The following is a 15,843-nucleotide window of genomic DNA, read 5'->3' as shown; positions in this document are numbered from 1 at the left end:
CCAGAGTAGCTCTGTACATTTAAGGCCATATACTCGAATTTACAGAGATCTTTTATTGCATTGCAGTTTTTGTCACATCTCGAGTGTCATCAGCCACATGTGTGTTGTTACTGTGTGTGTGTGTGTGTGTGTGTGTGTGTGTGTGTGTGTGTGTGTGTGTGTGTGCGCGCGCGCGTGTGTGTGTGTGTGTCCAAATGTGTGTTCTCACTGAGTGTAAAGACTATAAGAATCAAATATGAGAAGAGAAGGTATGGTTTTCTCAGTCCATCTATTAAAGCAGGCTTTTACGACACAGTGTGCTGCACAAACACTGATGGAAGATCAGCTTTCGTTCTGTTGCCATCAGACGGAGTCTCTCTGCTCTGATTAGGTCAGCCTCAGGTCATGTGGTCACCAGTCACATTCTCTGTCTGTCATCAGGTGTGTCTGGGCATTCTGGTAAGGCATTTTGCAGGATGTCATAAATAATATCTCTCTCTCTCTGATTGACAGTCCTCTGAAGCTCGGGCATGCAAGGCTGTCAGAAATACTTTGTAGTTTAGTTGCAGTGGGCAGCTTTGCTGTCATAAAATTACACTGAAAATATTTTCTGAAAGTATCACCTTTGTCATATAATGTATTTGAGGCATTCCTCTTTCTCCATATCATGGTTGATTCCAAAAAAGTTTCCAAAAATGCAAAATAGCAAACCTATATGAAATAGGTTCTTGAAGCTAAATTATGAAGATATTATGGTTATTATAATAATAATTATTATTATTATTACATTTTTTAATATACAGCTGTATGTGCTCAGTATTACCATAAATAACTGGCCATGTTGAAGGGAATGTGTTCATCAGACGTGTAGTACATTTTGTCTTACACATATAATATCAGCACTAAAAGGTAATTATAGATTAACATCATATGTTTTGGCATTGGTATTTAGCTGGAAAACGTCAGTGAACATTGGGTTTCCTGCGGAGGGTTCTTCTAAATGATCCATAATTATCGGTCCATCTCACTGGTCCATTTCACTGGTCCATTTCACTGAACTCTTCCACCTGACCATGTATCTGCTTGCATAAGTACTTGGGACCATGTTTTTAAAATTCATTTAAGAGACACAAGACCGCTAGACACATGGATTTTAGAAATAAACATCACATCCACATTTTATGACCTTTCACCTTGTCTGCAGTAACTGTGTGAAATGGATCGTCCTGACAGGCAGCAGTGAATAGTAGTTTGATTAAATTAGAGGATTATTCTTCTTGGAGGAACTGTTGTTTGTTTTCTTCTGAGTCATCTGGATCCTCTTTAGGTTTTTAATGAATACCTGTGGAAATATCACTGTCCTCTTTTCTGTGTACAAATATTCGCAGTTTGTGATTCTGATTTATTTTGGGTATTTATCAAAGGAAACCAATGTTCTCTTCATCAATAACCCTGTGAAATAATGTTTAAATGCTTAAAGCTACCGTATGACTAGTGTGGTGCACCAACCTGGTGGAAATGTCATTTACACTCTTCAGATGAGATCCCTTCACCTCATAAAGAGATCTCTTCATTTCACGTTGAACCTCTCTGAATCCAGAAGTCTCCATCAAGGCACTCTAGTTATAAAAACACAAAGTCTGAAGGACTTTCTTGCTGGAGTGAATGCAAATGAGATACCATAGGACCCCAGGGTGTAATCACACTGCATTGTTTCAGCATAGCTTACTGAAAGCTTCTTTATCTTTGACAATGGCAGAAGACACAGGAGATGCCACACTAACCTGCACATGGGTTGTGCACCCCATGCACCACAGTGTGTGTTTTGTACATTAAACAGTAAGGCTATTACATCTGAAGTTGCTAACTACAGCCTATGAGAGGTTTGTTAGGTCTGTGCTCTACTGCTGGTGGGGACGTGGAAGTGTACATACGCCTCTCTCACACCTGCCCCAGCGTGTTAGGGACTACATTAGCAGGCCCCACGTTAGCTCAGCCAGGTGTGCCAAAGCAGAGAAATGCAGATGTAGCTCCACACAGTCAAAAGTGGGAAATTCATGTTTTTTTTTTTTTTTTACTTCAGGTATCATGTCCCAGTGGTGGCAGTTTGAAGCAGTTAGGCTGTTTAGACATATTGAAGAGAAAATTCTTGGTGATTGCACAAAATTATTTAGAAATGTAAATTCGGCTTTTATAGCTTCATGTCCATTGTTAGAATGGATGAAACAAACAGACATAAAGATGCCTCTTACAGCCTAAACGTGTCTTAATTTGAACTGATGTTGATGCCCAGAGACCATTGCTAATAGGGATCCAAACAAATAAAGAATAAACAAGCATCCATGAAGAATATCAAACAACAACTTTGTGCTGTAGTAGCTTTAACTCACACAGCAGACGTTTTCACATATAATGAAAGATGATCTGAGTGGGCACAGATCAGTGGTGGACGAAGTACAGCAATTATGTACTTGAGTAAAAGTACAGTTACCTTGCATTGAATATTACTCAAGTAAAAGTAAAAGTATTCACCTCAATTTTTTACTTGAGTAGAAGTACAAAAGTATCTGCCTTCAAAAATACTTAAGTATTAAAAGTAAAAGTAAAAACTTTTTTTTTCTTAGCGTCATATCAAAACCCCTAGGCCTACTCGATCAACAAGTGAACAACGAAACAGTGCCTTACATTTGCCTAGCAAACACAAAATACTCAAAACTATATTATATTTAAGTAAGAACAAGTGCTTTTGAAGCAACAACACAAAAAGCATTCATTCAAGTTTCATTATTTTATTTTTCATTCATTTCGCTTGTCATAAAACTAATAACAAATAACAAACACCATCACAACTGATGAAAATCAATAAAAACACAACTGATAAATCATTCACTATAAACATTACATTTGATGAAGCATTACCTAAGTTTTGAAGAGGCGATACAGTATATGAAGAGGTTATACGTTGTCCACCACATGGCGGGATAGGGAAGCTTAGCACATAGAACTAGAACTGTGTGCAGCCCAACCAACTGAACTCATAATATTAAACTTGGCCAAATAATTAATAATTATTATTATACCACAGTTAGTTCCGACCCTACAATGTGATTGGCTGAGAGGCGATCTAGGAGTGCCAATATTACACGTTATAGCACTGTAACCGAAGCTCTCCATGTATTACTCCGCCACATACAGGTAACCTAGTAACGCAGCAGCGTTTACAGGCCAAACAGCGCAACTACGAACAAGCAGCAACATTATCAAAATGAATTACAGGGAGTTCGTTAAATCTATTGGCTTCGAAAGCATTTGTTTCGATCTGAAACTGGAGGATGAAGCTATAAATGACCAGCCTGATTCCTCCAATGAGCCAAGGTTTGTCACGCTTACAAACAATGATTTGGATGGGCTGGAAATACAGAGAAACGAAGTTAATACCGTAAAACAAACGTCCTGGGCTCTTAATGTATTTAAATCCTGGTTAAAGAGCAACGACATTGCAGTCGATTTTAGTATTATCAACAAAAATGAAATGAATCAGCTTTTACGACGTTTTTATGGATCCGTCAGAAACGTGAAGGGAGACTTATATAGCATCAGCAGCTTCGTTGGTTTAAGAGCTGGACTGAACAGATACCTGAACGAACCTCCAATCAGCAGTGGATGGACAATAATTGTTGTACTTTATTTTTAATAAATACAACTTAATCAACAGTTGTTTTTGTGTATATTTACCTCTATAATATTTTTTGGGTAAGGCTGTTCCAGTGTTGTATTAGCAGCGAGCCATTGAATGGAACTATTTTAACTGGCGGAGTGTTTTTAACCAAACAGGTCGTATTTTCTCGTCCTCTTTAACTCAAAATCTTTCAATAAACAGCGATACTTGAACTGTGGTATAATCACAATAATACACTCGAGGTTCGTGCTATAACGGGTAATATTGGCACTGTGCTGATCTACGGCACTCGGCCTACGACCGCAGCGCCAATATTACACGTTATAGCACGAACCTCGAGTGTATTATTGCTTAAATAATTAATATAATAATAATAATTTTAATAATTTTGCTTCGCTTCGCTCATATTTGCTTGCCTTCGCCTCCCTCATAGGAATGAATTGCGAAGTTCGCTTCGCTTGGCCAAATTCGCGTGTATGTGTCCCCGGCTTTAACGTTTGATGTGGGAGTCTCCTGTGTTAAACTGGTGCTTATAGCATCTCCACAGATTGCAATTTGGGTACTAGCACATTGCTTTGAATAAAAGCATATGTTAAAAGTTGTGTATTTCAATGTGATATAATTAACCAGGGTATATAAACCATAAACCACCCTGTTGGTAGTACTCATCTAATGGCGAACTTACCTCGATGTGTTTTTTCAAGTTTGACGGCGAGTTCATAAATGATGACCGTGATGTGTTCTTCGGAATGCAGAGGAGACACTTGAAGGAATACGAATCATTTTTCTTTTCGAGGAATTAAAACAATTGGGCTAAATAAGTCCAGGGGTGTTGGGGAAAGCCATCTGTTGCAGCCGTGTCAGATCCTCAGCCAATTAGCGTACAAATCTTAATCTCTTACTGAGCGCTGAATTTGGTTATAGTCTTTTATTAAGCGTTGATTTAAAAATAGAAAAGGAACGAGATGTTTCTGTAAATGTAACGAAGTGAAAAGTAAAAAGTTTCGCTTTGAAATGTAGTGAAGTAAAAGTATAAAGTCTTACCAAATAAAAGTACTTGAGTAAAGTACAGATACATGGAAATGTTACTTAAGTACAGTAACGAATTACATTTACTTCGTTACTGTCCACCACTGGCACAGATAAACTAACTGTTACTAAGGCTGGATGTGAAGATGAACTACAGGTATCCGTTTCTGGTAACACTTTACATTAAGTGTTTGCTTACTAACGTGAAGTAATGCTTTAGTTAACATGAACAACACATGAAGTAACACATTAACAGTAATGAACTAATATTAAGTAAACATGTAACAGTTGCAGCTCCTGTTTTGGCTCTTTGTTGCTCGCACCTTTTTGGTGCGACCTTAAGGGTATATATTACATTGTACTGATTTACATACATAAGTAATGAGTAACTTGTAAATATCCATATATATATATATATATATAAACATACATATAAACAAACACAGGTTGGAAGACGAGGCTTTCCAGAAAAGGGGAAAAGGGTCATATAGCTTTTTCAGTGCGCATGCGCATTGAGTGCGCATTTAGCAACAGACTGGTGTGCGTCAACCTCAATGTATTCAGAACAGCCACAAACACGCTAGCTGCTTCACTATTTACGGTGGACTAGATGCGTACACTCTCCAGTTTTGACACTTCGCGAGTTGCTGGATGATCAGTGTTGGCAAGATGGGGAAGAAAGGTTTGTTACCACATCGTTTGACGTTTTATTACCCCCAGTGTTCAAGTGTTGTGTTAGCATAGCTTGTCAACTAGCTCGAGATGGCAAAGCGGATATGGAACTCAAGTAGCTCAACTAGCTCAAGTAGCTCAACTAGCTCAAGTAGCTCCACTAGCTAACGTTAGCGTCCCTTTTTTTATAAACGTGTTAAGGGCCCAGACTGATTATTGTCGCCGTTGATGCTACATGTCTGTTTAGAAGAGCGGTGTAAACGCGTCGCTTAGTTGTCAAGTTGTTGCTAAGTGGCTAACAGGCTAAGTGGCTAACGCTGTAACCATGGCGCTTGGCCTGGGACGATAACATGACGAATTTGTCAACATGTTTACTCGGGATGTCGGATAACATAACTAGTCGTATTCAGTACTGTGGCTGTTATGTGAAAAACCCTTAACTTCACTTCTCCCTGACTCAACTAACGCTGTCTCACAAACTTCTAACCTGCTTTAGGCTAGATATCCAACTCCTTAGATCATCGTTTGTATCTATCTTCTCAGATAATGTGCTTCAGAAGGCCATGGTTGGTGATCTAATCGTGCTGTGTTAGTAGCTACAGCCTTAGACGATGTCAGTATGCACATAGCTAGCTTTTGTGTATCACAGATAAGTTAACTTGGGTTTTTACGATATGGTTGGATTTATTTGGCTTCTTGGTTGGTGCTCTGTATTTGGGGAGCGCTGGTCTTAATCTTGTGTGTCTCCAGATTGGATTGAAACCAGCAGTCTGAGGACCATGCAGTAAATTTGCCCCCCAGCTGCCGTCAGTACTGACCTGCCTGTCCAGGTTTAAAAGCTGTACAGAAACCATGTCTACATTAGTATGAGAGAGAAGACTTTAATAAATTCTGGGTGAGTAATATTATATATTCAATATATCTTCAAATATAGTTGAAATGTTGTACATCACTGTTTTCATTTCTGAAAATGTGAACTCAATGACCTCAGTAAAATTAAGTATAAGAAACCAAATAGTGACCTGGATCAACCTCTATCATACCGTCAACAAAGGCAGGTCTGGGCGTGTTGCATGCTTGTGTAGACAAGTCACAGACACCCAACAATAGTTTGTTTTTGTTTTTTTTTTTTTGTTGAACCTGGAATTAGCCATCTGCAAGCAGCTCCTGTGTCTAGGGGTATCACCTGGTATGAGTCATTGTTTTGGCCTTTTGATGTTAAACTTTTTATTCACTTACGCTTTTCTCACTCGCAGCTGAAGTGTAGCGTCTGCTCTAATGTGTTGTCCATATTGCAATGTCGAGAAGCTACAACACCATAACACCCAAAAACCGTTGTCATAGTTTCTGTGCTCCTGACTCAGGTTAGCTGTGACCCTCATTTGAGTGCCAGTACCTTGCTGCTGGCAGAGTGGAGGATTGGGGTCAGGATGTGTGGAGGGCCAAGTTGCTGGCGTGCGTGTTTCCTGATTGGTGTTTTTGCTCTGCTTGTCCCCATAAAGGTTAAGTGGTGAAAGCTGCGTGTCGGTCAGCTGATCTGGTTCAGGGCGGGGCTAAGCTGACCATGTCACGTGTCCTCACCCCTCCTCCTCCGGGGGACTTGACCAGTGCACCTGTGGCAGAAAGCTGGTGCTACACACAGGTAAGAGCGCCGCCCTGCTGCCAGACGTGTGTGTGCATGCAGCTGTGGCAGTATTGCAGGTGGATTGTCTGTGTGCTGCAGAGCTGCTTCTGTGCTCTCGGCACCACAACTCTGAGGCTCAGTGTGGTTACTCATAACCTTGCTGTTGAATACAGTGACTTTCAGTTGTGATTGCTTAGATAGATAAGACATTCTGTCAACAGACTATTTTTCATGACCAGTACACAGAGCCCATTCCTCAAATTTGCCCTATAGTGGGAGGTGTTAATTTGAATAGTTACTGTGTAATGAACTTGTCAATTTTAGCTAAATTCTTTGCCAAATACCATTTTCTTCATCTGCCTTTTTTGAGATTTGCTGGATAATTTCAGTTGACTCAATACCGTAGTTCTGGCATCTTGTTTAAGGATGCTGACAACACTTGCCTGTATACAGGTTATGATGAAAATTTAAAAACACAGTTAACCAGAAGATCTGTGCTGCTATGAACACCAGCCAACACCAGTGGTATACACCGAGTCAAGCACTACAGCATTGGGAAACTCATTTACACTAGATCTTCCACATCCAGACCAAATATTGTGTTTTGGATCTCATATATTTACCTTAATTTTCAAAATCCCATTTTCTGGTGTATTTCTGAAGAAAACGTACAGGCCCAGGGTGCTCTAGGGTAGAGTCACACCGTCAAGTTAGCTGATTTGTATATCCTGAAGATTGTTTTAAATTGATTTGTATATCCTGAAGATTGACAGTGCAGCTTACTTTGCTGGTGTAAATATAACTGTTAATTAATTCTTTTTGTTCTGCAGGTAAAAGTAGTGAAATTTTCCTACATGTGGACCATTAACAACTTCAGCTTTTGCCGAGAGGAGATGGGAGAGGTGTTGAAAAGTTCTACCTTCTCATCTGGTCCCAACGATAAGATGAAATGGTGTGACTTTTTTTTTGTTTTGTTGTATCTTTTTACCTGAATGTGACTGTTAAAAGTGTTGTTGGTACAGTTGGGTTTAATCTGTGTAAGGTCTCTTATGCCAGACTTTAAGGATGAAGACATGCCACTGTTGCTGTGGGCCTGTTTCCAGAATTCTGCATTAGTCCTTCATACCTTTCTCAAGATTTGAATATTTGCTTGATCCAAAGACAGAAGACTGCTCTTAAAACCATTTTACTGTCATCTCTTACGCTCTAACCTTGTATTTGATGGACTACAAAATACTTCAGTAAGTCTCTCTGGCTTCTGCCAAATGCAGTAAATGATGCAGGTAGCCAACCAGACAGCACTTAAGTTAGGACAGTACGGTAAGTTACTGAAAGCTCTGTCAGTCCTTTCCAAAGTTCTGAGAGGAGAAGGATGTAGTGGTATACACCGAGTCAAGCAGTGATTGACACGCTCTGTTCAAAGAGAAAAGACACTTCATAACAAAACTGTGAAAGCTACAGAAATACAACAGAACACATGGACTTTCACTGCCTCTGCCTGATCACATATCTGCCACCAGTTAGCAGTAGCTGTCTGCCTTTCTCGGACTGATTTACCCTGAACTGTAGGCTACAGACACAGCAGACCAGATGTCTGTTCACCTCAGATATCTGATTCTCAGAATTCAGACATGTGCACGGTGTCTCCTCTGGCTACATGTAACAGCAGTCTGTGCTGACTGAAGACTGTTGGCTTGTCAAAGTGCAACACTATTATTTTGCTCAAGAATTATGTGGATTATACTGGAGCAGTTTGATTTCCTCTGCCGTCTGAGACATACTGGCCTTCTGAGCAGGGAGCAAGTAGCAGTATGGGACAGGGCAGAAGGTGGTGATGGATAACATGATGGTCTCCTTCTGATGCCATCCATCACTGCAGCGCCTGCTACATGAAGAAGTGTTGTGCTACACTGAGTTATATTTTGAAAATGTATTACATACTAATTCATTATGTATACATTCTAAATTCTTCTAATTTTGGGATTTCAGTTCAGGTATCTGTTGAGAGAAATGGAATCTGTGCCCTTAATGGACGTTGACAAAGCTGCTTAACGGAGATGTCGTGTCTCCAGACTTTACACCGACACCGTGTGTGTGTGTGTGTGTGTGGGTGTGGGTGGTCATTCCTTGGTTGGCTGGTTCGTTCTTTCTTTACAGGTGTCTTAGAGTCAATCCAAAAGGACTCGATGATGAAAGCAAAGACTACCTGTCATTGTATCTGCTTCTGGTTAGCTGTCCAAAAAGTGACGTCAGGGCAAAGTTCAAGTTTTCCTTACTCAACGCTAAACGTGAGGAAACTAAAGCTATGGGTGAGTATCTCTCTCCGATTCTCTCACTGAGCTCTTCCACTGCTGTCACTGCACCCAGATTTTCAGAGGCTGGGAACTCCTACCCTACACATGTTTGTTTGTTTTTACACATCTAACATGTCTGATGCAGCTCATTCACTAACTGGCATGACCCCTGTCTGAGTTTTGATAGATGAGCAGGACACAGGCAGCCTTCCCAGAGCCTCAAAAGCCTCCTGCATTTGCGAACTGTGTTGTGGCCTGTAACAGCTTAATGCCCAAACTGCTTGTTTGTAAGTGAATAACATTGCTTTAAATGTGAATAATGTGTCTTTATTTTGTAGAAAGCCAAAGAGCCTATCGGTTTGTGCAAGGCAAGGACTGGGGTTTCAAAAAGTTTATAAGAAGAGATTTTCTGCTTGACGAAGCAAATGGACTTCTTCCAGATGACAAGCTTACACTGTTCTGTGAGGTAGAGTTCACCTGTGAGGGAAAGTACTGCCATTCACGTCTGTCATGCTAACAAGCTAATATGGATGGAGGCATTTGTCAGTTGAATCCAGACTGCCAAAATACTGAACTGTGAGTCTTCACTTGGTGCAGGTAACAAGGTTTCAGTACATACTGTGGTAACCTACTGTTACCATCAAACTTGTCGTTGACTCTATTGGACCACCTGCAACAACGTTCTGTAGATTTCCGAAACCGCTAATGGGAAACATATAAGTGCACTATTTTCTGCTATAGCTAGCATTCTGACTGAGATGGGTAACTGCAGAAGGTTGTTAAGTACACTGTGATTCAGTTCAACATTAGTGACTGTATTGTGGAAGTTAATGATGGTGCCATGAACACGATTGAACAAACATCTGCCATTACCAAGGGGTGCCCACACAAATGAGATTATTTGGCATTATCCCTTCATAGGGGTTCTGATTTGGGGGGGGGGGGGGGGGGGGGGGATTTGGTGTGGCTTCTGTCACCTGGTGTGGAGACGTGGAGTGTATACAGCAGTAGCTGTGAGCTGGCATGGTCCTGCAGTGGTGAGCTGACCCGGTGGTGAGCTGGCGTGGTCCTGCAGTGGTGAGCTGACCCGGTGGTGAGCTGGCGTGGTCCTGCAGTGGTGAGCTGACCCGGTGGTGAGCTGGCGTGGTCCTGCAGTGGTGAGTTGACCCGGTGGTGAGCTGGCGTGGTCCTGCAGTGGTGAGCTGACCCGGTGGTGAGCTGGCGTGGTCCTGCAGTGGTGAGCTGACCCGGTGGTGAGCTGGCGTGGTCCTGCAGTGGTGAGCTGACCCGGTGGTGAGCTGGCGTGGTCCTGCAGTGGTGAGCTGACCCGGTGGTGAGCTGGCGTGGTCCTGCAGTGGTGAGCTGACCCGGTGGTGAGCTGGCGTGGTCCTGCAGTGGTGAGTTGACCCGGTGGTGAGCTGGCGTGGTCCTGCAGTGGTGAGTTGACCCGGTGGTGAGCTGGCGTGGTCCTGCAGTGGTGAGCTGACCCGGTGGTGAGCTGGCGTGGTGGTGAGCTGGCGTGGTCCTGCAGTGGTGAGTTGACCCGGTGGTGAGCTGGCGTGGTCCTGCAGTGGTGAGCTGACCCGGTGGTGAGCTGGCGTGGTCCTGCAGTGGTGAGCTGACCCGGTGGTGAGCTGGCGTGGTCCTGCAGTGGTGAGTTGACCCGGTGGTGAGCTGGCGTGGTCCTGCAGTGGTGAGCTGACCCGGTGGTGAGCTGGCGTGGTCCTGCAGTGGTGAGCTGACCCGGTGGTGAGGTGGCGTGGTCCTGCAGTGGTGAGCTGACCCGGTGGTGAGCTGGCGTGGTCCTGCAGTGGTGAGCTGACCCGGTGGTGAGCTGGCGTGGTCCTGCAGTGGTGAGCTGACCCGGTGGTGAGCTGGCGTGGTCCTGCAGTGGTGAGCTGACCCGGTGGTGAGCTGGCGTGGTCCTGCAGTGGTGAGTTGACCCGGTGGTGAGCTGGCGTGGTCCTGCAGTGGTGAGCTGACCCGGTGGTGAGCTGGCGTGGTCCTGCAGTGGTGAGTTGACCCGGTGGTGAGCTGGCGTGGTCCTGCAGTGGTGAGTTGACCCGGTGGTGAGCTGGCGTGGTCCTGCAGTGGTGAGCTGACCCGGTGGTGAGCTGGCGTGGTCCTGCAGTGGTGAGCTGACCCGGTGGTGAGCTGGCGTGGTCCTGCAGTGGTGAGCTGACCCGGTGGTGAGCTGGCGTGGTCCTAGCTGCGGTTCTGCCCGTCTGCAAGCCACACATCCTTCAGACGAGCGAGCCAGCCCCGATTTCCTAACATCTTCCAGGAAAGCAAACAGCGCAGTGAATCTGTAGATAATTAAGAGGCTATTGTCTGGAGAGAGAGCCTGCAAGCCCGATGAGATCAGCAACAAGGTTCAGCATTTACTGGGAAATTGGCAATTTAGTAAGCAAATTAGATGCAAATTGCAGATAGACGGTTTCCCATCGTTAATTGCACAGTTCTTCAGATGAGTGGGAGGTGCTACCACGCACTGTATAGGCTTAAAGAGCTACATGCAGCACAAGGCCATTTGTTTGATGGTGGAATACAAGATAATTTCTGTTATAATGATGAGAGAAATATTTAAAAAATGAACACTACTTGGCTGTAGTAGGTCCAGATTGGATTTTGTTGAAGGTTTGTAGCAGTCTTGATTACCCGTGCACCATGGTGACAGAGCATGCTGGTCTTTATATGCTGGTCTCTAGATGTACTGACACACTGGGTGACCACTGTATTTGTTTTTGTTTATTATACTTGTTTATCTTGCAACAAGACAGTCAAGTGGCAGATATTGAAGATTCTATAGTTGGTCTCATCATTGCGTATTGCACATGTTCCAGGAGACTGGCACCTTTGAAAATGAGTGGTGTGTGTATTCATTTTGATTAGCAGCTGAGGTCTTTTAGTGAACTGTGTTTACAGCACCCAGCTAACATCCACCTGTCCCTGCCTACCTGTTCAGGTGAGCGTGGTGCAGGACTCCGTGAACATCTCTGGCCAGTCCAACACAAACGTGCTGAAGGTTCCTGAATGCCAGCTGTCAGAGGACCTGGGCACGCTGTGGGAGTGTGCGCGCTTCACAGACTGCACTCTGTACGTGGGGGGACGGGAGTTCAGGGCCCACAAATCCATCCTGGCAGGTATAGCGCCGGGCCACAACCTGGTCTCATCTACACCCTAACCCAGCTGACCGCTTTAGCGCACAGTCAGCAGGTGTGTGTGTGTGTGTGTGTGTGTGTGTGTGTGCGTACACACAGATGCCCTTTCGCCCTTGATTTGCTATACCTTTCTGAGGTTACAATTTTTCACTGTAGCATTTTTTAATTTGTCATTTGAACACGTGTACCACACACTGGAAAATGAATTTTTCTCTCTGTCTCTCTCTCTCCCTCCATCTCTCCCTACCTCTCTCCCTCGCTCTCGTCCTTTAAAAATTTTAAGCAGATTTTAGGAACATCACTGTTGGCTTTCCTCAGTAAGCATGACCAAAGGTCAAGATGAAAAATAGCTGGAGGAAAAAAAATAATGACTTAGGGGAAGTTTGTTCTTCACTTGTTTTCTCTCTCTCTCTCTCATTCTCTCATTCTCTCCCCCTCTCATTTTCTCTCTGGCATTCTAAATAATCTATATATTGAGGTTGTATGATGCGTCTGACGGATTTATTGCTTCTCTGACAGCGAGATCCCCGGTCTTTAATGCCATGTTCGAACATGAAATGGAGGAAAGCAAGAAGGTGTGGTTTGTCTTGGTCATACACACATCCCCTAATATTGAAACCAGATATACACTCCATTCTTTTATCTGTCTTTTATTCATTCTTTGTTTCTCCGTACACAGAACCGGGTAGACATCAGCGACGTCGAGCCAGATGTCTTCAAAGAAATGATGGGTTTTATATACACAGGAAAAGCACCAAATCTGGAGAAAATGGCCGACAGTTTATTGTCAGCGGCTGATAAGGTAAGATCTGAGCTAACGAGCTGGGGCTGTGCTTGTTCCCATGAGTTCAGGGTGGTGTAGAAATGCTGAGGGGTGTTCTGTGTGCTTTGGTGTAGTAATGATCCTAAATAGTCTGGTTGGAAACACCAGAAAAGTTTGCGTTCTACTACATTTACTCCAGTGTAGCTTCATGTAGAGCTCATGAGAAGCTTGAAGAGCAATTCAGATTCATGAGAAGCTTGAAGAGCAATTCAGATACACCCCAGATGAATAAGGTGTGCGTGTCCCCTCTGCAGTACGCTCTGGAGCGTTTAAAGGTCATGTGTGAGGAGGCTCTGTGTAGCAGCCTGTCTGTGGACAATGTAGCCGACACCCTCATCCTCGCCGACCTGCACAGCGCCGAGCAGCTGAAATCACAGGCGATCGACTTCATCAACAGGCAAGCACGTCTCCGCACGAGTGGTGCAACCGCCTGACCCCCCCCCCCCCCCCCCCCCACCCTCCGTACTCCACCCACGGTGCTAGTGGACTCTCTCTGTCCTCCCCGCAGGTGTAGCGTTCTCCGGCAGCTGGCCAGCAAGGATGGAAAAAACTGGAACAGCAGGTATGTGATGGCGTGAGGCGTGTGCCAGGAGCGGGTGAATGACAGGCTGTTATCAGCCTCCGCGAGACGCGGTAGAGTCGGTGTTGTGGGGTTTTGACAGACGGGTCTTTGCACAGGCTGGTCCTGCATCTGCAGGGCTGTTAACACGTACTCTCTCCTCACAAGGCGCAATCGCCTTGTGTTATTAAGAGGAAAATACCCACATTGGTGTTTATGTAAATATTTTGTCTTCCCATTTTTAAGAAGGATTATGTTGTCTTTTCTTTTTCCCATTTTCCTTTTATAAAATGATCTCTCTTAATCTTTCTTCCTCACCCACCTTTAATCATCCTCTCCCCGGCACATTTGATTAGTCTGCGCTCTCCGTTATCGATTTTTAATGTCTTGTGTTAATGCCCTAATGAGTTTGCTCTTTGCTTGTAGCCACGCAGCGGACGTAATGGAGACTCCAGGCTGGAAGTCAATGATCCAGTCTCATCCTCACTTAGTGGCCGAGGCCTTCCGCGCTCTGGCGTCCGCGCAGTGTCCTCCCTTCGGGCTGCCCCGGAAAAGGCTAAAACAGTCCTGACTCGCTCCGGCTAGACCCGGGCACCAGCGGCTGGGTGAATGCGTGTGTGTGTGTGTGTGTGTGTGTGAGAGAGAGAGAGAAGGGAGGTTTCTCTCCCCCTTCAGTCCAAGGGAGAGTAGGACAACTGCTCTCTTCACTGATTGGTTTGGTCTTGGAGCATTGTTTCTCTCATGAAACCTTTCCCATCATGTCTGATGGCCTTAACCTATCGACTCTGTCTCCAGGACGTCTCTGGAGTGGGTGGGCCTGTCCTCTGTGCCTGCCTTGTCCCAGTGAGACCAGACCTTCACACCCATGCACTTTACCCAAAGGCGCTTGCTCTTTTGGTACAGGATCTGTACGAGCGTGTGAATGGTTGGACTCATGGGCAGATTTCTATATATTCCTAATGTTTGGTCCATTTTGCGATGAGACGTTAAGTGACCGTGGAAATGTCGCAAGCAAGGGCAATGCTTTACATTTTTAGAAGAGACGTAATGCCCCATATTGATGGCACTATTTCTATGTAAAGGCATATTTGACATTTAAGCATTAAAATATAAAAAAGGGAAACACTAGTTCTCTTGCATATTGTGGAGAAAAACGCATTTCATTTATTTGTATTGCTGTATATGACAAAAGAATTTATTGTCTGTGTTGTTCTACCTGTAACTTATTCAACCATGAGATAACGTTACACTGTGAGAGAAGCAAGTGTTATTCTGAGCTCCACATCCATCGCGTTAGTCAAGGTGTTCACACACACAATCCTGTTGTTGCTTTGAATTCGGCCGGTAAGGCATAACGCACAGTCCCAACACGGTGGCACCTGATTGGTTCCGGTCCTTAACCCTTACTGAAAGCCTGAAGGAGTGTGAGCTCAGTGGACCGAGGCCTTGCGGAGACGCTTCACCCGTGCTGGCCTTCACAGCACGCACGCTGGGGAAACCCTGCCCTGCCTGTAGAGACTGAACTTGTGTTCAGACCAGGGGAGTCGTTCTCGGGCCAGGAGAACCCGTCCCTGCAGAACCTGGTGCTTCCTCTGTCCCCGTGCGCTGCCTCCAGCTCCTCTGCCCGAGCCCTGGGGCTGGCAGCCTCGTGCGGGAGCAGCTCTGCTTCTCCCGGACCCTGAGCAAGACGCCCCTGAGTCAGACAATCCACCGTTTAACGTACTGTCCTCTGGAATCAGGAAATACAGGATGCTCAGCATCGCCCAGTGGCATTATTACAATATATGTTGGACAAAGTTAACTAGAGGGGTTTTTTGTCCTCATGAACTGTGGTATTATGGTCGAACTGACAATATTTGGAGTCAGCAGCATGAAGTTGATGTCACGTTACACTGACCTGTTCTGCTAAAGGACTTCTTTTCTGGACTTTATTCCTTAAAAAGGATTTAAAGGTTCATTGTAAGAATGCCTGTTAACTCATTAAAAAAACCCAACTTTTTCAGCATACTGGTGTGTTCGTCTT

The 15,843-nt window shown here is 44.4% G+C and overlaps 1 protein-coding gene across 2 annotated transcripts; it reads left to right on the top strand.

Annotated features, from left to right (window-relative positions):
* Positions 1-5,200: 5,200 nt before the first annotated feature.
* LOC143512199 (speckle-type POZ protein-like A) lies at positions 5,201-15,827 on the top strand. Of its 2 annotated transcripts, XM_077002230.1 has the most exons (12): positions 5,201-5,369; positions 6,110-6,254; positions 6,862-7,001; positions 7,814-7,935; positions 9,141-9,292; positions 9,616-9,743; positions 12,243-12,420; positions 12,958-13,013; positions 13,118-13,240; positions 13,516-13,658; positions 13,770-13,823; positions 14,247-15,827. In XM_077002230.1, exons 3-12 carry the CDS (start codon positions 6,924-6,926, stop codon positions 14,389-14,391), a joined length of 1,179 nt encoding a protein of 392 aa, XP_076858345.1. In that variant the 5' UTR covers positions 5,201-5,369; positions 6,110-6,254; positions 6,862-6,923; the 3' UTR covers positions 14,392-15,827. The 2 variants fall into 2 exon arrangements, with proteins under 2 accessions (XP_076858345.1, XP_076858346.1); XM_077002231.1 differs by lacking the exon at positions 6,110-6,254.
* Positions 15,828-15,843: the final 16 nt, after the last annotated feature.

The sequence above is a fragment of the Brachyhypopomus gauderio genome, chromosome 4 (assembly GCF_052324685.1).
Source record: "Brachyhypopomus gauderio isolate BG-103 chromosome 4, BGAUD_0.2, whole genome shotgun sequence".
Classification (NCBI taxonomy): Eukaryota; Metazoa; Chordata; class Actinopteri; order Gymnotiformes; family Hypopomidae; genus Brachyhypopomus; species Brachyhypopomus gauderio.
This window is presented reverse-complemented; position numbering and strand designations above follow the sequence as displayed.